At 18.4% G+C, this 25,593-nt stretch overlaps 1 protein-coding gene and 2 non-coding genes across 12 annotated transcripts in view; 1 reads left to right on the forward strand and 2 right to left on the reverse strand.

Moving 5' to 3' along the window:
- Window positions 1-25,593, reverse strand: part of LOC724177 — a 76,866-nt gene that overhangs the window by 29,419 nt on the left and 21,854 nt on the right. For all 10 annotated transcript variants that reach the window (XM_006558166.3, XM_006558167.3, XM_006558169.3 and 7 more), the window contains one exon: window positions 19,300-19,359. In XM_006558166.3, the coding sequence (XP_006558229.1) occupies window positions 19,300-19,359 (60 nt within the window). The remainder of the gene's footprint in view (window positions 1-19,299; window positions 19,360-25,593) is intronic.
- Window positions 9,239-9,357, reverse strand: LOC113219024. Its single transcript, XR_003305380.1, has one exon. It is a non-coding gene; the product is annotated as a 5S ribosomal RNA (ribosomal RNA).
- LOC113219023 lies at window positions 11,731-11,849 on the forward strand. The gene has a single exon (XR_003305379.1). It is a non-coding gene; the product is annotated as a 5S ribosomal RNA (ribosomal RNA).

Raw genomic sequence — 25,593 nt, forward strand, 5'->3', positions numbered from 1 at the left:
GTATTTGTGAACAAATAAAAATAATGTGTATATATATATATATATATATATATTATATATATTATATATTATATATTATATATTATATATATTACGTATTACAAAATTGAAAAAATGTATATAAATATTTATTTATAAATAAATTATTAATAAATAGATATAGTAATCATACATAAATATCATTATTTGCATTTCAAAATTAATCATCATATATATATATATATATAATGATATACATATATATATATATATATATATAATATATATATGATATACATATCAACTTCGAACTAAAAAATTGATATTTTTGCCTCAATGTAATAATTATATTTCTTATCTAATCATCTACATATTACAAGTATAAATTTAATATAATCATTGAACTGTTCATTCTACTTTTACTTTATATCTATTATTATGTTTTTCAATATTAATTTATAAATATATATATTTATAAAGAAACATTGGCTTTTTGCGTTTTTTTTTTTTTAAATAAGAAACGATGATCATTTATCGAAGAATAAAAGATCTTAGAAGAAATCTTTTTTAAATACGATTTATAAATGAGTATTTTGAAAAGTTTTTGTCTCTTATTTTTTTTATATTTTTTATTTCACACAATGCTTTTCAATTTCTAAGCTTTGCTGTTCATGTTTCACAAACCTAACATTTTTCCACATCTATAAAAATAACGAAGATATACGAGTTATCTCATTTACATCGTCCTCTATACATATATTATAATAAAATAAAAGAACCACAGCCAGTCATTCATACGAGATTTCATATATTATTTTATAAGCAAATATATCTTACTTAAAAATTCAGATTAAAATGAAAGTTTGAGTGTATATAGAGCGTAATATGAAACAACTGTTATAGAGAAAATTTCTTTGAGAAGGTGAAAGCAATCTTTAAATTTTCAGAATTTTTTTTTTTATGTACAAATATAATTTCATCTGAAAATATTTTTTACAAAAAGATAGAAAATCTAAGTGTTATATATTTAAAATTTTATTTTATCTCGTATCATCGTTATAAATTTATATTTTAAAGAAAAAAAATATAAAAGAAATAATTTTATTATTATTAATCTTAAAATGAATTCGAAAGTTCCATGCACTCGTAATTTTTTATTTGCTAAAAAAAGAATTTTCATTGGTTAAGATTGTTAGTTAAGATTGCATAAGACGTTCGAAGATTTTTATGATCGACATATATGTAGAATATTCTGGGTGACATCAAAGTTAAAGTAACTACGACATTATAAGTCACGAAGCATCGATGTTTCTGGCATTCGTGGTTGGCGACTATTCGATTCGTCGTCATCGATGTTATCCATGTCGCGAAAAATTCTGAAATTCGGTTTATCCGCCATAAACTCTGTCTGGTCTAAATTTTGTCGTCTACCGCAAAAGCAAAGTTGGCTCGAGGACGATCGTACAAATATAACATAATTTAGTAGTCTACTGTAAAATCGAACTTGAACTTGTTTCTTTGAATTTCACGTAGTTTTCACTCCCAAAATTTATATAACGTGAATAACATATGCAATTTTTAGAATTCGACATGATACAATATAAAGTGAGAAATTATATAGATAATTTTACAATTACTTTTATTATGCCATTTATAAAAAAAATATTTAATTTATATATATTATAAATAATTTAATTTATACAAATACAAGTGAGATAATTGTTAAAAATATTTTAAATATAAAAAATTTATAACGAACATATTTTTGCTATTTTTAATTTATATTTTACATTTTTTGATTTTGTGTTATAATTTATATTATTTTTCTTTTAATTAGTTGTTCCTTATTTTTTTATTCTTCTGTTAAATTTTTTATACTTCAAAATCTACGGTTTAACTATAAAACCATGACCCACAAAAAGTTGCAAAATACTTTTTCAGAGAGTATTATTCACTAAGTATTATTTTTAGTTATCAATTATTTTTATACTGAATTTTAGAACGAAGATTTGTGTCATTTCACAATATTGTACTGATAAGGGGAAAAAGGAAGAATGTGATATTAATTAAAATATTTAATGAAATAATTAATAATAGAAATAATATTAATAATAGAGATTTATTAATAATAGTGAACTTTATAACAAATATTTATTTTGTTGCGCAATATTGCATTTTAATCCCTTGCACAATAATGCTGATGTAGAAAAAGGAAAATGTGGCATTAATTGAAGTATTTATTGAGGTAATTAATAACACAGAGATTTAAAGTTTAATTTGATGAATAACAAAAATGTGAAATTTATTGCGGCAAATATTTGGAAAGATTAAATCGTTTGATTACTTTAAGAAGATAAAAAAAAATGGAAAATTTTAAAGAAACAATAAGAAAAATAAATACGTAAGGAAATAAAATTAGAGACTTCGTATCTTGTAATGCATTACAACATTAATGTTTTAAAAAATTGCTGCAAAATAAAATAAAACGTTTCATATATGTATATTTCATCAAAAACGTGTTTCGTTTCATTGCCAAGGTTTTTCAACGCATTTTACATTTGATACTTTAGAATACTAAATGCAGAGTTTTATGCGCAATTTCAAAGTATACATATAACGTGTCAATTAACTTGTTTTATTTAATTTCTCATACACTTAAATAGTTATTAGCAATAAATCATATTTAAATTTTAAATATCGTGACAATTTCACAATATTTTATGATAAATCTGTTGCCAAATGTATTTGGAATTTTCTTGGTTATTTCTAGAAAAATGATGGATAATTAACTGGATATGTATTTGCAAATTTTCAAATACAAGATGACTCAAGCTCTTGCATAAATCGATGTCAAAACGTAAAAAAAAATAACGTAATATCAATATAAATGTATGTATTAGAAAATTGTAATAAAAGTACAAAATTTGATATCAGAATTGAACATTTTTTGTTTAATAATAAAAATAAAAAATAAGAAGAAAAAATAATTACAATCAAATATATTTGATAGAAAATAAATTTATTTAAAACATTTGCAAATAAAATCTAAAATTTTATTCATAAATTATTTTTAAATCATTTATTTAATCAAATATTCAATTATTTAAATAATAAGAGAAAATAAAGTATATTAAATAATACATTTCTTATATGAGAAACACAATTAAATATTTTCAGGAAAATATTTACGAAATTCAAAAATTAGTAAAAAAAACACGTATATCTATCACGTATGTATATCTAGATATGAGAAAAATCTTTATATTTTTATAGTTAGATCAAATAAGACATCAAATTATATCAAATATTAAAATAATTTATCTTTCGAAATATGTATTAATATTCAAATAATATTATTTAAGGTGAAATAAAATAATTTTATTCAAATAATTACTAAGTAAGAGTTTATTTTCACAATGCTCAAATTCTGATTTCAACGATGTATAACCTCGAATTGAGAAGGATAAATTGAGGAGGATAAATTGAAGAGGACCATTGGTTTTCCGGAATTATCCTATTACGTGTATTTTTCAATTAAAGGAAATTTCGAAGGAAAATATGTAAGAGATTCATGCAAAGAATTCGTAATATATTCACTTAATGGAAAAGAATTCGCCATACTTGGCAGTTCTACCGATAAGATTGCGTATACGCGCGTGTTCGATGGATCGTACACATTTTGTAACGTAATCCCCATGGAAGGAATTGGAAAACTTGGGTAGGAAAATTTTCAAGCAACGAATACGTCTCATATGCCAAGCGTGTGATTATCACGTGGCGACCTATTGCGTTTAGGAAGCAGCTGGCGGTAAACTAATGTTGATTGTTCCGTTGAACGAAAGGTTAACCGACAATTGAACTATTCTCTGTTATGTTACCATCAAAAAAGGACGATAACTGTTTCGATTGTAATTAGCGTTTATACAAAAAAAAAAAAAAAAAAGAAATAGACGCAAATATTAATCGTTCTTCTTTAACGAATGTAAAAACAAACTTGATAGATACTTCTATCGAATAGACATTTTTTTTTAATTAAAAATTGTATTTATTTTATTCCTTAACGTATGAACCTACGTAAATGTTCCTCATTTGAAGATTATATATATATATGTACATATTGTATTATTGTATAATTACAAAGTCTTTTTATTTTCTTGTTTTTTGAAAAATGTTATATCATAAGATATAATTGATTTTTTTTTTTATGAATTTTATGAAATGGATATTCTAGTAGAAAATAATTTTATTTGTTAAATAATGTTTAACAGATGTTTCTCTTTTAAAAATTGTTGTATATAACTGTCATAAATATATATATATGAATATATAAATGTGTACTTACGTTAAATGAATATTCTTCTGAATAGGTAAACTAAGTTGTGTAACGTGTGAACAAAAATACAAATATTTTTTGAAAAATATTATATCTATGAGTTAATAAATGTATAAATATTATATTTATGGTACAAATGTTATATGTTCACTTTTAATGTTTTCAAGAAAAAAAAAACAGGTTTAAAGATTACATAGTAAATATGGATGGTAGATATGTACAATAAACAATAAAGTGAAAAACAGTAAAAAATTACATGAATATATAAAATAATATATAAAAAAAATTATATATTATAAAAAAAATGACATATAACATTTATATATAGTAAACCATTGATATATAACAATCAAAAAATTATTTATAATAATTATATAATTTATTTTTTTATTTGAATACAATATGCAATAAATAATCAAACTCTTCGAATAGAATAACATCTATTTAAGATAGTTTGAAATAAATATATTTTTTATTTCCACATATGAATCGACTATAGAATAGATAGATTTTTATAAAAGAAGAAAAAAGAAGAAAAAGAATTTTTGTAGATAAAAAAAATGTGAATTGGGTAACTGGGTAAAATAAACTTCTATTATCATTTTTAAAACTATTAAAACGTTTCTAGAAAAGTTGTAACCATGTCTACTCGTCATTTTTATCGGTCCATTAACAAGCATTGTTTGCCATATTACGTATACTTACCAAAGTCATTAATACTTTCTGTGTTTCCAGTATTCTGATTTGATTTTCGAACACTTGAAAAAAAAATTTCATTCACAAATATTGACAATATTTAATAAAATATTTTTTAGTATAAATAATGTAATTTTTCTTGATTCATTGATCGATATCATTTATAATAATTATGTTATTAATAATCTATATATATATATATACATATATATTTAATACATATAATATATATATATACATTATTTATTTAGATTAATATTATATCTTATATATATATATATATATATATATATATATATATATATATATATATATAAATATCTATAAATTTATAAATATTGAAAAATGGATGCGTAAGATATATTATGAACTCTAGTTATATATGAACAGATTAAAAATATAAAAAAGAAAGTAAATTTTAAATAATATTTTGAATAATTCTAACCTAAGTTTTTAAGTGATTTATATTCTAAAATAAATTTCAAATGATGTATGCTATTTTTTCAAATTTTCAAAGTAATCATTAATAAAACTTTTATTTAGAAAATTAAAAAATTAAAGTTTCTTTATAATTTTGGAGTAATAAAAATAAGTTTTATTATATTAAAAAAAGTATTATATTATTTATATATTTATATTCTCTTATTTATTAAGATTAATAATTTTTTAGATAAAATTTGTTTATTTTTACTTTAATTATAATCACTTCACCAATTAATTAATTAAAAAATTTATTTATTTATTTATTTATTATATACAATATTAATATTGTAATTAAATAAACTATAAACATTAAAATTATAAAATTATATTTTATTTACAATATATTTTCTATCTTATACATTATTTAATTCTATAATTAAAATTAAAAATTTATAGAATTAATATACGAAATAAAACAAAACTATTAATATCGAAACATAAATTTAGTTATTACCGTAAGTTTTCATTTATTTATATCAAATCGACAATATTAGAAGAATATTAGACATAAGAGAACATTATTATTTATAATCACAGATAAAGTATAGCAATAGGAATAGAATTTTGTGTCTTTTGTGTTGAAATATCAATTGCGCAAAAAATCGAAGTGCTTGATATATTCTTATAATTTATAATAGGAAATATGTTCAATTTAATTACAAAAGTTCATGAAGTCAAGTCAAATCTTAAAAATAATTTTTTTGATAAATATTTTATACTTTATATAAATATTTTATATTTTTGATAAATATTTTACTTTATAAATATCCTTTTATAAATAACCTTTTATAAATATTCCTATATGTTATATATTAAAATGTATTCATAAATTTTTTAATTATTACAAATAATAAAACATAGGAATTATATTATTTATGAATTAAAAATTTATATTTTTTAAATATAAAAATATAAATATAATATTAATTTATGATATTTTTAAATAATATTTTAATCATAATATTTATAATTTTAAATATAATATTATCTTAAAAATATTTTGGAATTAAATTCATTTATATATATTACTATCATTATATATATCATTTATATATGTTAAATAATTATAAATTTTTATAAATGTATTTTTAAAAATTTAATAGAAAATAAAAATATTTTATTATTAAAAAAATTTACATGTAATATACATAATAAAATAATATAATAAAATATATAAAAATAAATATATCTGTTTATGAAAAAAAAATTGGATTGAATAGATCTTTTTAAGATTTTTAAAATTAAAAACAATATATTACTGTCAATAAATTAAGCAAATAATAAAATTAATTAAATATCATCCCTTGAGTGTATAAATTCTATAGAGCAAGTAGAACAAGAAAAACAAATAATAAGAAAAGGATAGAAATAGAATGAAAATTGAACAATCAGCGCCATCTCCAGAATGCCGTAAATGAAATTAATGTAGATAAGGAGAGCAAATATTAAAAAAGAAATAAAGTGAGAATTGATCATCATCGCCATCTTTTGAATATCAAATATATTTCTTGAAAAATAAAGTAAGACATAGAGCACAGAACATGAATTGAGAACTAGTGCCATCTTTTAAATCCTTTTAGAATAATATTCTTGGCATATTTACAAGAGACGGCGCAGATGATTAATTCTTACTTTATCTCTATTTGTTCTCTTTAATTATACTCGTATAAATATGAAAAAAATCAATTAAATATAATTTTATCATTTTTTTATTCAAAATTGTAATGTTCAATCTTTTATATAAAAAGAAATAAATATAATATTCTTGATTTTATAATGTATTTTTAGAAACAACAATCTTAAAAATATAGCAATTCACGATAAACAATTATTTTTTTAGTTCAAAATAAACAATTCGCCATCTTTTTTCCTTTTTTGGAATCTAAAAAAGAAAATCAATTATATTGAAAATAATTGAGAGATCCATAAAAATCATAAATCTTTATATTTATTTGAAATTATTTAGTAATACACAAACAAAGAAAAAAAGAGAGAATGTCATTCTATTTTTATAAAATTTTTTTTTTTTTTAAGAATAATATGATATATAATTTCCCGTTATCTCAAATCTCTTATTTCATTTGAGAACAAAATTAAACCAAATAGTATGAATGTAATAATAAAGTAGCTGATTTCAAATCGGAAAAATGTAAATCCTAAAATATGTCTGCTAGATATTGTTCAGCAATAATCTTCTTGCTTAATATAATTCAAGAAATTTTATTAATTTTCTTTTATAATATATTTTAGTATATTCTATTATTACAAGCGATTATTATTTTAGATCTATCTAAATAGTTCTAATCTTTAACCAAGAGATGGCACTACCAAAGACCATTACTAAATTTGCCGGTAACAAAGTGTGGTTAGTTCGTGCATTTATTAAAGAGATAGCGCTATATGTTAAGTATTTTAATAAATTTTAAACACGAAAGAAATTTTTCATTTTGTTTATTTTTTATAGAAATTGCATTATGTTAAAACATTTCATTTATTTATTTTTTAATATTTTATTTTAATTTATTAATTTTAAGTTAATGTAATTCTTTTTAAAAATAATTTATAAATAATTAAAAGATAATTAATTAATTAAAAATTAATTAAAAATTAATTTAAAAATTCAATAAATATTCACATTAATAACACTATTGCTTTATTCCATTCTAAATTAATAATATCAATAAGAATTATTGTATTTTCAATCAAAATTTATTATGCTCATCTGTATCATTGTACAGATAGTTACTATTAGTACATTATATCAACAAATAAGAAACATAATGTAAAAAAAAAAAAAAAAAAAAGAGTAAATATATAAAAATTCAAAAGTTACGTTTCAAAAAAGAATTATAAGATAAAGTAAAATTACGTTTTTCAGAAAAAAAATGACGGAAAAAAAAAAATTAAAATAACACAAGAAAAAATATAAAAAAGTAAAAAAATCATAGAAGAACAAACAATAGAAATGAATGGAATTTCAAATAAACAATAATCAATTAATCAATCAACAATAAACAATTGAAAAATAAATAGAATAAATATAAAAAAATATAATATAATTAAAACATGGAAAAAGTTAAAATAAACATTAAAATAAGACAGAATTTCTGAAAGAATAAGAGATTATTTTAAAAAAAAAAATGAAAAAATAATGTTAAAGCATAAATAAATAAAATAATTAGAATAGATAAGATATAATTAAAATAATTAAAAAGAATAAATTAAAAAATAAGAAAGAATAAATAATTATGAGATGAAATAGAAATAATATGAAAATGAATATACAAATTGTAATTCAAGTTCATGCAATAGAAATAAGTTGCAATAAAAAAAGTTTATTTATCTATCTATTATATTAAAAAAGTTTATTTAAAATAAATAAAATTCAAATTAATTTTTGTTTAATTTTTTTTTCAATAAAATGAAAATTAAAGTTTCAGCTATCTATTAAAATTTAAGTCATGATGTAAGGAATAATCTCTATTAAAATAAAATTATAATTACATCATAAAAGATCGAAAATTATTAATATTAATATTAAAAAAATAATTTTAGTACTAATATTATTTATTGCTTATTTTTATCATTTTAAAATGATGAAATATTAAAATTCGATTATTCTTCAATACATAAATAATGCAATAAATTTTTTCAATATTATATGTAAAAATATTTCGTATTAATATATTATATATATATATATATATATATATATATATATATGCAATAAAAAAGAAAAAAAAAATATACCAACAACACACGGTGTTCCCAAGCGGTCACCCATCCAAGTACTAACCGTGCCCAACGTAGCTTGACTTTGGTGATCGGACGAGAACCAGTATGCCCTACGTGGTATGGTCGTTGGCTTGTAGAGATAAGTTCTATTATTGTATACTAGTATCAAGTGATGTATAAAAAAAGAATAGATTATCATACAAATTTAATTTATTTAAATATTAATTACATAAAATAAAAAAAAGAAATCTAGAAATAAATAAAGATAATTATTATATGAAATAAAAAAATTCAAATTCTTTTAACGTGAATTTTTTAAGTTTTAATAGCTTAAATCAAAATTAAATTATTCTAGAAATGATTTAAATTTAGATTTATCTAAATGCTATAAGAATTTTTAATAATAATTATTATTAAAAATGAATTATTATTAAAAATACATTTTCATCCTTTGTCTTTTTGAACATAAAATACAAAATTGATAAATTTATATTATATTTTGTTTATATCTTATTTATAATTTGCTTTAATTTAAATCATTTATCTATTAATTACATTGTTACAATTTTTATTTATAAGAAAAATACAATCAGTAATATCATATATTATCATATAATATCAGTAATATAATATCAAAAATATTATTAATATAAAAAATATATTAATATAAAAAAATTATTTTTATATTATATGCAACATTATCGATTAAAAAATAAATTAATAGTATTATTAATGATTGAAATTAAAATTAAATTCATTATGAATAAAATTAGAAAAAAAAAATATAGAATTCTATATTTGTTCATCTTTATACATATATCTTATATTTTGAGATTAAGATCGAATTTAGTGAACTAACAAAGAATTATATCTAAAATTCTTCATTTGAAATAAAGAGATAGAATGAGATAAAGTAATATTTCTAATCCGACTTTAAAATATAAAGGATTTGAAATAAAAAAAAATTTATATTCGTTTAAATGTTGAATTCTGAAAAATATTTTTAGTGAATGAAGACCTTCTTGAAAATCAAAGATTTTTGGTACTATATATTTGAATTGCAACTAAATAAAGTTTTATTACTTTACGAATCAAAGAAAGTAAATTTTATCTAATTTCTATTATTCTATATTTCTATTATTATTCTATTATTATAAAAAGATTTAAAGTTTAGATTATTAGCTTTAGATTATTATAAATTCGTATGTATTTCAATTTTATATTGCAGAAGATTTATATTTAACGGACACAGACAAAATAAATGTCTAATAATTTGCTAATAATTTTATATAATTTTTCAACCTAAAGAATATTTTGGAGAAAAAATTCGGAACCAATTTAGTGTATTTTTAAAAGAGAGAAATAAAGAATTCATAGTAATTTTCTTTCTTGTATATATAGTGTCACAAAAAAATATAGAAAATTGTTTTGATATAAATTCATTTGGTATATTTTATTTATAATATTATTTATTAATTTTAAATATTTTTAATTATAATATTATTAATTATAAATATTTATTTCTTACAGTTTAATATTAGTATATCCAGAAATTGTAGAATTTTTTGCTGATTATAATATTAGAGACTGTATCAACATGATTAGTAAAACATGCAGTGAAATTACGAAGGAAAATATTTATCGATCATGAGAGAAAATATTGAACCGTCTGCTTTTAAATATGGAGAAAGTCCATCAATTGATGAGAAAGATATGCAACAATTCTTCCTATCAATGTTTCCAAAAGAAGTACTTAAGTAAATGTATGAATGCGACTTAGAAGTCATTCTTGAGAATGGAGAAATCTTCTTCTCAAAGAAGAAGAAAGCAATTTATTCACTATTAGATTAGAAGAAAAAGAATTTTTATACAATTTATTATTATACAATTTAGAAAAATTATTTATAATAGAATGAATAATTGCATATTGTATAAAAAAAAGTAATAGATCATTTTAAAATAAAAGAAGAAGAATATATCAATTTATTATATTTAGAAAAATATAAAAATAATTAATATTATTTATATCAATATATTATATTGTATATTTTCTATATATTTTTTTTATATTATATAAATATATATATATATATATATATATATATATATATATATATATATATATAGTATATTTGTTCACACAAAATAGTACTCTTAATGATGTCAATTTTGCATTTTCTTTTCCATTATCATTAAATAATAATATTTGTTAAGTCAGGTTACACTTATCACTACTATACTCATAAATTTTTAATATAATGGAATATAAATGCTATTGAGATACTATGTAATAAACATTACAAAGATCGTGAATATTAATAAAAATTATAATCATTAGTTAAATAATTTGTATGATTATCAAAAGTTTTAGCACTTTAAAAAGAATATTTAAATAAATTTTATTTTTTATTTAAATCAAATTCAAATATTAATATATTTTTATTTTATTACTTTATATTTATTTTTTGATTTCAATATATACAGAACAGAACCTATCTTAACAAGCCAACGACCATACCACGTAGGGCATACTGGTTCTCGTCCGATCACCAAAGTCAAGCTACGTTGGGCACGGTTAGTACTTGGATGGGTGACCGCTTGGGAACACCGTGTGTTGTTGGCATTTTTTTTATTTTCTTTTTTATTTTATATATTATACAATCGATAAAAATAAATTTTTTTATACAATCATATTCATATATTTATTATAAATTATTAATAAAATTTATTGTATTACGTATTAAAACGAAAAATAATTTAATTCTAATATTTCATAACTTTATATATAAGCAATAAACCAAATACTATTATAATAAATCAATTTTTGAAATTTTTTGTTATAAAATGAATTTAAATACAATGATATTAATAATTTATTCTTATTTTATTAAAAATTTTATAGAATTAAATTATTTATTTTTTATTTTAATTTTTGTATTAAAATTTGATAAATAAAATAAATTTTAAACAATAATTTAATCTTAAAAAATATTTTTTCAAAAAATTACAGAATAAATATTTATGCTGAATTGATAACATTGAGAATGATAGTAAATTGATAAAGGGATAAAAAGATTCTACACTTTTTTTCGAAACGTGGAACAGAAAATGTATATTACGTCAATTCTGCACTTATAATATGATTAGATTTATCTTAATAATTATTTTTATAATATTCGAAAATTGAACTATTAAATCAATTAAATGTTGAATCGTTATCTATCGGTATAAACGAATAAACTAATTGACAGGTGACATAATTATATAATTTAAATATAATTATGAATCTTTTATTTTTTATAAATGTTAATTAAAGTTTAAATCTTTAAAAATAATTTGAAACGAGTTTAGATAAATATTCGCTTAATAGCTATATTAAATTATATAATTTTAATTTGCCTAACGAAAAATTTTAATTTGTTTAACGAAAAAATAATTGAATAAAATTTATCTCAAATTATTTTATAAATATTTAATTTAAATTATCAAAAGGCAAAAAGTTTAAATTGGAAATCAAAAAATTAAAATTTTTTAATTTTTTTACTTAATTAATTTTAATTCCAGTTGTTTATCGCTAGATGGTTATGGAGTGTTCTGTGTTCATGAATATCATTTTACACTCGTAAATAATAAAAAAAAATATTTTGATATAATTATTCTCATATTCTTTTTAAGAATATTATAAAATTATTTTCTTATATAAATTAATTTAAATTTTTAAAAATTAATAAATTTAATATAGAAGTCGATAAATTTACATTTTTTTTGATTTTGCTTTAACTATTACATAAATCAACCTTTTTTGCACAATTTATGACAAATTGACGAGTTATAATTTATCATAATTTTACAGTTTTACAAATCTATATGAAATAGATAATTTGCAAAATTTAACTTGTAAAATTTTATTTTAATATTAAACTTATTATGTACAAAATTTATTTGTATTACATACTCGTATATAAAATATTATTGATAATAATCCAATTGTGCAAGCTATAGTAAAAATAATTTATTTTTATATATACAATATAAAAATTTAATTGCATTTTTCTACAAAATACTTCAGCTATTTTTATTAATTTTATATTAATACTCTTCTACATATTCTTTCATTTTTAAAAGTAAAATTAATTTAATATTAAAAGCATTTAGATTTCTTTTTCGCTTTCTATAAATGGTAAAAAATACGTAATCTTGCAATTATCAAGATATATTGATATATTGTATTATTCATTATCTTAACATACAAAATTAAAAAATAAATTACATGGCTTTTAAATTCTTTAAAAATCAAAAAAAGTGTTGATATATAAAATGTTTATAAGGGAACCATTTAAAAATCTTTTATTTTCAATGATATAAAAAATGTTCAAAACAAATTTAAATAATTTCAAAGGAAAAATATTATAAACATATTTTTATAAAATCAACTTCTTTTGAATTTTTCAAAATTATCATATTTTTTTTATCATATATTTAAAAAAGTTAAGTTTCGAATATCAAAAAATTGGTGAAATTTTTAAGTAGTATTAAAAATTGATTTTGTTTACATTAATAATATCTGCTCCTATATTACTGTAATATAATAATATAATACAAATAATAAATGCATAACAATTATCCCTAAATTTATCCCCATTTTTATATTCAGTCATTTAAAGATCATGATTCTAACATTGATGAATATATTTTTTTAATTGTTATAAAATATAATAAAAAAAATATTTATCTGATAAAATAAATCTGATGATTTTAAAAAATTGAAAAGACATAAATATTTTGTACAAAATATTTTTTAAATAAAGAATGTATTTAAATAATTTTCATTTGAAATATTCTAAGAATAATTTTCCTTTTTCTGTGAACATGAATTAATAAAAAATTAAATGATAAAAAAAACAAAAAATATGTATTATTATTTTTTCATTATACTTATGAAATTTTAATAACATTATAAATATTGTAAAATGTATATGAATTTTTATTTTATTTTTGCATTTTTGTTTTTTTTATAAAAACTTATTAAAACATATTTCTTCTTCATTATAAAATATTTTTTAACTTGTATCATTATTATACGAAACAATAATCTTGAAATATCTATTTTTGGATATTTTACTTATCGACCTTCAAATATGTACTTTTAGCATACATGGTTATTTGCAAATGTTATTAGTACACATTATCGAGAATCATAATATATAAGCATATTGTTGCCTGCTTTATGTACGGATTATTTTTGAATTATTTTCAACTAGGAATATTAGAACAATAGCTAAGAAAAAAATAATGGTAAAGAAATATAATTTTTTATGAATTTCAAAAATATTTATAATATTTATATTTATAAATAAAAAAATTTTATATAAAAAAAAAATAAAACATTTTTCTTTTGACAAATAATTTTGAACAACAATAATTTCTACTTTTTATTTTAAACACAAATAATTTTTAAACAATTTATATAAATAAAATATAATATTTTTGAAAAAACTTTTATATATTTTTATTATTTTATTATAGTTATATTTTATTGAGTATTTAATTATTATATAATTAATTATAATTTACTTTCATGCGTTATAAAAATGGCAAATTAAAGCATTTTACAATGTTTGGAATATTGTGAAATAATATTCCATTGATATCTATATCAGATAAGAAAGAATTATTATGCTGATTATCATAATTTTTAATATTAATATATTATATGTATGTGTGTATGTATTATTTATTATTAAATTTTTTTAATATTATTTATTTATTTAATAAATAATGAATTATTTAATATTATTTATTTATTATTTTTTTAACATTAAAAGATTCCTTATTATTATCAAAATTCAAATAAATAAAATAATAAATTAATTTTTATACTGATAATGTAATGATAAAAATTGCAAAAAGAAAATATATAAATAATGTATGCATATATAAATATAAAATTTTTTAATTTTATATATTTTATTTACACAAAACAAATATCGAATTTCACAGAATTATTCTAAAGCAATCTTGATAATATAAAATTTGAAATATCATTATACGTAAAAAAATCTATACTATATATATAAATACTACATAATACTATAGTTTACTACTAAAATACTATAGTTTATAGCTAATTTTCTCAATAATTTTATTATTTTATGATATGATAATTTTATTTTATTTTATGATATTTTATTATCCATACAAAAAGAATAAAAACATATATAAAAAAATGAATTCATTAACCATTTGTGACTTTAAAAATTTATTTAAATTAATTTAATATAAAAAGATAAAATGTAAGAAAAATTTAAATTGATATAAACTTAAAAATATAACTATGATATTGAAATAACAGAAATATATTGATATCTATCTAAAAACAGCAATAATTATAAATAAAAAAAATTTATTTATAAAAGTAATATTATAATATAAGATTTTTTCTATTGCAGAATTAAAAACAATCATATCAAATAATATAAAAAGTAATACAATAACAACAAAAAATTTGTTATTAATTCTGATTATATGTTAATTCTGATTATATATTATATTAATAAAATTACAATTAAAATGTTACAATATATTACGATAACATTTTTTTTTTAAATTTGAAAATTTATAATAAATTAATACAAATGAATAGATATTCGCGTCATGTTATTTTGCGTTAGTAAATAATAATCCACTTTGATTTAAGTATTTAGTCAAATTAATTGAATCATTTTTAATTAATGTTTATGTAACAAGAAATGATTATAAAAAGATGGAAAATAAATCAAAGAAGATTTAAATGCTTTAAAAATGAAATAGTAATAAATATTAGTAATTATTTCTTACAAATTTATCGCAAATTTGTTACTAATAATAATATTAAAAATATTTGTTATTATTTAATTATCTCATTAAAAAATATTATCATATATTTAATATTATTTATATAATAACTATATCCGTATATAACATAATAATATAACAACTATATATCTATAAGACTCGGCGTATGTATATATTTAATATTATTTATTTTTTGCCGTAAAGACGTTTAATTTTTTTTTCCATAAATCTTATATAATCTCTATAAGCTTTGGATTATGAGTTAATAAATGAATTTTTTTATATATCATTATAAAAAAAATTATAATATTGATATTAACAATAAACATTTTAATTGATTAAAATAAAATTTTTCTTTTAATATTTTATTTTTTTTTTTAATTCATTATATTTAGTATAAATATTATTAGTATAAAAATTTTCTAAAAATTACATGAAATTATAACTATTATAATTTCTAAAAAATATATTTATTCTAAAATAACTACAGATTAATTATCCATATTAATTTATTACATTTTCAATAATTTATTTTAAAAAAATTTAAATGTTATTTATTAAATAATGTAACATGATAAAATGATAGATAAAATTATTCCCAAAGAACTAGTGAAATTTTTTATAAATTCTTTCGCGCATATACATTTATGTATATATATTTTTTTCAATGAAATAGATTTCAAATCTTAATATGTTATGATTTTACATTACAAAAAATGTTTCTATCATTAATAATTGATAAAAGAAAATTTTGCCTTGGCCCCAAAAAGATTTGGTCCTGAAACAATTAAGGTATATATACATGCATTACAGTATTTTAAAAAATATACATAATAATCCTTATTTTTTTATGATAAATATTTTATGGGAAATTTTATGGGAATACAAATGTAAATGTAGATAAACGAATAATATATTCCCATCGAAGGTAATATTAATTATTCGTATAATCAATATTAATCGTTTAAACGGTTATATGCATACATATATAAATCGGATCGAGTAGGAAAACAAAGGTCAAACTATTCAATCTGTATGCATTTCATAACAAGTATATATTCATTCGGGTATCAGAAATATTAGCATTTGATTATTATAATCGCATATATCATAATATAACAACTATATCTCTACAAAACACGACATATATATATGTACAAATGTACGTAGAAAGCAAGAACTCATCGGTTAATTATTCTTAATACCGTATGACCGTGGTCTAAATGACAATCTCACAAGTTTAGCCAATCGAATGTATCAATCGAAAACTCTAGAGAATAAATACACCAATAAGTATTAATCGCCGTTCACTCCGTGGAACTGGACTAGTCGACCCTGGACCGAATATGTATGGCAAGTGTAACCGCTTAAAAGTAAGTATATAGCCCTTCACGAATTCCCGATCGAAACGATTGGAATGACGTGTAAGAAATACCTGAAAGATATAGTCAAAATAATACACACAAAAAAAATAAAAAAATAATGACCACAATCTCTTCCGACATGTCGTAAATTATCAATTCAGAGATAAAAAGGAATTTTTTATTATCGATTAACTTTTCCTACAAACATAAAAAAGATATATCACATCTAAAGCCCATGATTTGAAATCAAACTGAAATCACTAAATTGGACGTTGTAGATAAGATTTATATGGAATTCTTTAGAAAACGTAACAGAGGATGGATTAAAACGAGAAATATCGATCGTTTGGTTGGACGTGAAACAATAACGTATCTGTCAATTCGAGGAGATAAATGAATTCTTCAATCGAAACAGCGTATTTAAAGCGCAAAAGATTGTGGCCGAGAAATCTTTTAATAAAGATTTTAAAGTGTTTTCCATGCAAATTTATCATTTAAATCTTTTGTAACGATTCGTCTTTTTAGATTCTATTTTTTACAATTAGAATCTCTGACTAATTATGGCTATTTTATGGTATAAGTGCTTGAATAGATATTAGATAGATTATAAATTGTAGTATAAACAATTGTAATGATTGTAATACATGTGAGGTCACTCGTGAGAAGCTAGGTTTTTTTCCGAACTGATAGATTAGTCGGTTCTAGGTTAACTATGACTAAGCGAGATATACTTTAACAGTGTAGGCTAGGTCTAGGTTACATCTAGCAGGTGTACATTATCTAGTTAATAAAAAAAAATCAGTGGCGATTGCGATTTTAATAATAGAAAACATATAGACGTCTTATTTTACAGCGAATATTATAATGAAAAATAATTAATGATGATATAATTTTGAATCGAAATTTATAAAGTTATTTTTAAATTATATCATAGAAATATTAAAATATTTTTTTTATCAATTTTCGATTCATAAGAAAAAATATAATTGATTCTATAAGTTAAATTATAAATTATAAATTAAATTTCATTGTATAAATTGTAAATGAAAATAAGTAATTTCAATTACTTAATTAACCTTGTAATATTATACTATTTTTTTCGGTCCACTGAATAGCATTGAATAGTATATTAGTCTTACAAGTTAAGCTTTTCAGCTCTTTTCCGGTATGCAATATATATTTTAAATTAATATATATATATATATATATATATATATATATATATATATATATATATATATATACATTATTGAATTAATTTTGAAAAAAAATCCAAATAGATTTTTAACTTGATTAATTGTTTTTTAATTATTTTTATATTACTTCAACTAAAAATATTAAAATATTATCTTTAAAATTTTATTATGTATTAGATTTATTCGTTAATATTGTGAATATTCTAATTATTTTTAATATATATATATATATATATAAAATTGAAAAAAAAATTGAAACAATTTAAAATCAATTAGCTTAAAGAAAATTAAATTTCAATTTACTTTGTTTTAATATATATACAATGTATATAAATGTGAATATGCATATATAGATTCACTATTCTACAATTTTCAAATTAATATTACGAATTTAAACATATCAATTATTTACGATTATATTTAAAAAAAAAAAAATAAAGATTAGTATAGAGAGATAAATTGGCAAAGTGGAAGTATAGAACTTCCTAATTCCATATATGTATTACGTAGAAGAATAGCGTGTGCGGTTAGAAGTAGTAAACTGACCTTGATTCGAGGTAGCTAAGACGATATAAATGAGATGAAAGTACGATATTCTATGCGAGATACTTGAATGTATTTCTTATGTAACACGAATTGAATTTATGTAAAATAACTTGAACTCGTTAACTTTACTTACCGGTGTCATTATCGTGCCCTTGAATTCCATCTCCCACATCCTCGGCGGCCGTGGAAAGAGCTGAAACCAAGACAAACAAGATTATTCCACACTATCGTCTTTATTTAACGTTTCTCAAACTTAATTATTAATGCACACCGCGTCATGAACATACGCGCCCCAGAAAGTAATCACGACCTTCCATGCTTGACGGATAAATTGAAATTGTTAGTTGTTCGCGGAATAGGAACACAGACCATCGATAACAAGGCTTTTCTCTTTCTTATTTGCATAGGAATTTAAACAAAAATCGAATAATCAGTAATACAATTCGATGAAAATATATAGATACTTTTATTAATCTTTATTTAAAAAAGAAATCCTTTTTTTTTTTTTCTACAATGTAAGTAGGATTTCGTTATTATTGACTTTTAAGATTTTACATATATATATAATTATAATACATTATATATATATACAAATTAAAAGTAAAATTTTTAATAAATTAAAAGTTCCAGTTTTTAATGATTATATAAAAAAAAATAACGCTAAATTAATATCTAATACATATATATATATCTAATTATTTATAATAATTATAATAATTGCAATAAAAAATATTTTGCATATATATTGAATTAGATGCTAATTGTAATATATTAAAAGATGAAAATCTGTAAGATATATTTAATGAAGATGAATTTAAAAGCAATAGTTAATGTAGCAAGAAATATTTTTTTTATAAAAATAATTTTATAAAATGAACTAAAGTAATATTTAATTAAATCCAATCATAATGTACATAATGTACATAATGAACATTATCAAATTCTAAATATAACAAGTTTTTCATTAAAATTTTTTATCAATAGTTTTAAATAATAATCTTTTAACTAATCCTAAATAAAGAAAAAATTTATTTATATAAATTAATTAATAATTTAATTTGTATTATTTTTACATTATTTTATAGAAATAATTATGGAAACAATGATTCACAAAATAACCACAAAAAATATTAAAAATAAAATAATAAAAATTTTGTATATAAATAATTTTAATATAATTAATATTAAAATTATTTATATACAAATATAATAAATATAATTTTGAATAAATATAATTTTTTCATATATCCTTTTTATATTCTTTCAGATATTTTATAATTTTAAAAGAAAAACTAATATAAATACATATTTCTTTTTAGAATTGTAAAAGATTTAAAATATATTTAAAAATCTGAAACTATTTCGAATATTTAACATAAAATGAAATTATTTCAATATCTTTCTTCATCTTTTCTTAAAAAAATTCTATTTATTAAGAATATAAAAAAAATTAATATTAACATTTTCTATTTTAAAAATTTTCAGATTTTTTTTTTGTCCTTTAAAAAGACCAATATATAATGGTATACATATAATATTTATATATCTGAAATCAACAATTTTAATATTCAATATCTGTCAATGTCTAAAAATAATCTGATATTATATGAATCTATAAATCTAAATTATCTTTTTTTTTTTTTTCTAAACAATTACATTTTAAATTTAAAGCATATCAATTTCTCCAAAATATTTTAAACAAATAACTATTATAATTCGAATTGAATTAAATATTTTTATCAATATAATTATATTTTTAATTAAGAATTATTAGTTTTCAATACATGGAATGACGCATAATCGATTTCTTCTTCTCGCCGAAAAAACCTTCAACGCGAGCAATGACTCGTGAACGTGCAATATTAAAATCCTAATACAACAGCGCGGAAAAAAAATACAAGGAACGTCGACCGCACACTAAGAAGTCACATTAATTCTCATTCAACGTGAATAACACTAACACATAAGCATACTTTCAGGAAGTTAAGAGTACCGGAAAATAAACCTATCACTATGCAAGGTCAACAATTAATCTCTTAACTGATTTTATTACTGATCACTGATTTCATTACTTTATTATCTCAATTACTAATAAAATATATATATTATAATACGTATCTATAATAAACTATAATTCTATAATATTCTAAAGTGACAAAAAAATTAGTTTTTTGAAAAATATAAAGAATTATAAAATATATGAATTATTTTTTAAAATAATGATTGTGAATGTTTAAAAAAGTAGAATTATAGAATTTTGAAATAACGCAATAGAATTTGGAAAAAAATATATTTAATAATTAAACAATTCTAAAAATATATTTTTTATTTTATATCTTTTGAATATAATAAAATGTATTATTTATAATTTTAATATGTATTATATATATGTATGTATTATATATATGCTTATAGAATATAGAATAATTATTTCATTATAATTTCATTTATCGATAAATTTTTATACCATTGTATAACATCGATGATAATAATGAACAATGAATGCTGATTATAAGTGGCATCAAACTGCAATTTTGCATCCTTGAATTGCTAATTGAACATTAGATGTAATAATATATATTTTAAATTTTATCAGAAATTATCATAACAATAAATTAAATTTTGAAAGTGGCTTTCAATATTTAAAATGTTAAAAGTTCGAAGTAAAATAATATTAAGAGAGAAACAAATTTCAATTTCAATTTTAAAAATTTTAAAAAGTAATGAATGAAGCATTTGTTTGTCAAAAAATGTGGAAAGAAATCGCAATTAAATGCTTATAAACTGATAATATTGTATGACGTAAAGAACTGACGTATAAATTAATTTTTATTTATAAACGTAATAAACTAATACTATTAAATATACAAAAATGCTTATAATTTTTAACTGTTATTTATATTATAATAATTATAAAATATATTAATAATTGCTTTTATTTAATTATTTAATATTTAATATTATATCATTAATTAATATCTAATTATTGTTAATAATTATTGTTAATATTTAATATTAAATACACTGATAATATATTGATAATTTTGATTAATATATTGATATCTCTTATATATTATTGCTCATTAGAAAAATTTTCTGAGCATATCTATAGAAGAAAGAATGATAATACAGAACCTCCAGTTTATTTTTTCGAAAATTAATGCATTTAATGATGTAAATTTAACTTTGATGTAAATTTAACTAGTTCAATATCAATTTTATAAATTTTTAATTAATAAATTAGAACTTCAATTTATTAACAGGATTTCAGGGTTTTAAGATTTCTTTTTTATCTTTTTCGTACATTTTTTATGCATGGAAGTTCATGATTATATACTTTGTACATAGACTGTAATTTAATAATTAATTAATTACATTAAATTATAAATAATTAATTATTTTATTTTTTAAATTTATTAGAAAAAATAACATTATTAAATAACTTTATTAAATAAAGTTAAATATTTTTATTCTTTTTATAAATTTGATCATTATTGATTTTATCATTTTTAATTTGGAAAATTTTAAAATTAAGTTCATGAAAAAGATTCAATGTATTATTTTATATTAAAGTTCTAATAATTGATTAGAATATTGTTAAATTAAATAATAATATAAAATTTTTTATTCGCAACAATATGTCCACAATTGTTAAATTTCAAGGTTGTATGTATGACATCAGAGTTACTCGTATCAATTGATCAATTTTTATTCATTCATTACATCGTATTATGTATGTACATGTATTTTCATACGCATATGTGTTTTTATACGAATTGAAATAATCGATTAAATTATCAATTTGTAATGATTATAATTGATATTGTGATAAAAATATTATTAAATATACTAATCAGTAATGACACAATGGTTTCCTATCGTAAAAACCTCTCAAAATTTTTATATCTACAAGTAGTTAGTTATAAAGTTATACAATATAATAAAATAATATAAAAAATAATATAAAAAATAATATACATATAAATATATATATATATTATATATATATATATAATATATATATATAATATATATATATATATATATATTTATTAAATGTCGTATCATTTTAAGATTAAAATAAAACTAAAAAAAAATAGAATACAACATTATTTAAATAGATTCTTTAATTTATTTTCATGATCTTTATTTCTTTTTATCTAATTTTTCCATTATATTTTTGTATAATAGCTAAATATTAGTGATTAAAATATTCAGCTATTAATCAGTTTTGAATTACCAATATAAAGTTTATTTTTCAAAAAAAGTAAACTGTACAGAAGAAGATCTAATAAAGTTGATATCCAATATATTTCTTTTCCATTAATACAATTTAATATATTTCTTTTGATATATAATACTGTTTTATTCCTATCAAGTTCATATCAATAATTCAAAAATGATTGACGAATCAAAAACAATATTATAAATATTATTAATGAAATAAATTATTATACGAGAATGTATTGCATATCAGATAAAATCGCATTCATTAAGTTAAGATTATTCAAACGATATTGTATTCTATAATTCTATAGTAATTCTATAATAAACATCACGAAGTAGATTTTATATTAAAATAAAAAAATTTGATATATTTTTCAATAACTGAAATATTAAACAATAAAATAAATATTAAAAATTTCTTCAATATTATTTATTATAAATATAATTTAAATATCCATACTAAATTTGGATAAATTTGGATAAATCTTATATATACATATATATTTGTTTTATAAATTTGTTATTAACTTTAATCTGTACTTTAGAATTATAAAACATATGACTAAAAACCTCGAACTTTAACCACTAACTGGGATTTATAAATTATTATTCATGTATTCAAGGACAATAGTAATTATAGGATTACGTTGCAATGATTATACATATAACTTCACGCTTGTGTTTAGCATATAAACACTATTATATCTTTGACTGATTTTTTTTTTAAATTCTATGATATATTATGTATATTGGTATTCATTGAAAATATTTTGTTCCCATAAAGCATCTTTCGTAATGACGTCAATTCCTATGTTTCTGTACATTACCATCAAATAACAATTTCCGTTGTATTAGATTGAAGTTATCGTCATGACTGTAAATTTTTATCATAATGGATTATAAATGTTAATTAAAATAATTAATACTATATAATTAATTATATTGTGTTGATCATAAAAATCAAAATTATATTGATAAAATTTATAAATAAATTCTTCTTTACATACTTTAAAATATAATATCTTTGAACAACTTTCAAATTTTCTTTATTCAATATAATTATAAATCATATAGAAAAAAAATTTAAATATATAATTTATATATAATAAAAATATTCATAAATAAAATATAATCTAACAATCAAATTGTTTAATTTTAATTATTGATAATTTATGAAATATTTATTTTAAATTTTTTCTTTTTAACAATTAAATATAATTTTATCATGAATTTTATAAGAAAAATTTCTTAGAAGTTACATAATAAAACAAATAAAAAAAACGTGCACATATCAAATAATGTATCAAATAATCGTATATTAATAACATTATCAGAATTATTAAATTTTTCAATAATATTAATAAATTTTTCAGAAGTTTCATAATATTTTTTTGTTTACTATAATTTATTAAATTTATAAAATTAAGAATCATGCAATTAAAGAGAGTCCTTATATAATTATATAATAAGAAAATTAAGAAAAATTATTTATAAAATTATTGTTCTTAGTTAATATTTAAAAAAGTATTAAATAAAAAATAGAATACTTAATATAATATGTTTCTAATAGTTATGACGTAATATTATATGAAGTAAACGTTAAAATTTATCACTTTTGTACTGAATTACTTAAGCATATGTGAAAATACTGTAATTGCAGTATCACGTGATCAACAATTAACAAAAAAGAAATATTTTAATGAATTTTACTAAATATAAAAATTCATTGAATCACGAAAATTTTACATTCAGAATAAATCTAAAAATTCTGTGAATGTATCTATTAAAAATATTTGAGTAATATACTAGAACAGTTTAATTGATTCAAATATTTTGTAAAAAAATAAGTTCAGTATATGTATAATTAATATTAATATTAATATTATAAAAAACAGAATATTTTTATAATATTTTTATGTAATAAAAATACTTTTTTAAATAAAATTTTAATAAAAAATTGAAAAATTTATTGATTTATTATTAAAATCTATTATTTGTAAGAGAGAAGCAAATTCTGTATTTTTATTGAACAGAAGAATAATTTTTATTGTAAAAAAATCTAAAATCTATAATAAATTGCTTGTTTTTTATTGAGCAGTTAGCTCATGCCATATAATACAAAATCTTTTATATATATATATATATATATATATATAATTACATATAATAACTTGAAAACTGTGAAAAATATTTCTCTGTT

Source organism: Apis mellifera, linkage group LG9, assembly GCF_003254395.2.
Source record: "Apis mellifera strain DH4 linkage group LG9, Amel_HAv3.1, whole genome shotgun sequence".
In the NCBI taxonomy this organism is placed as follows: Eukaryota; Metazoa; Arthropoda; class Insecta; order Hymenoptera; family Apidae; genus Apis; species Apis mellifera.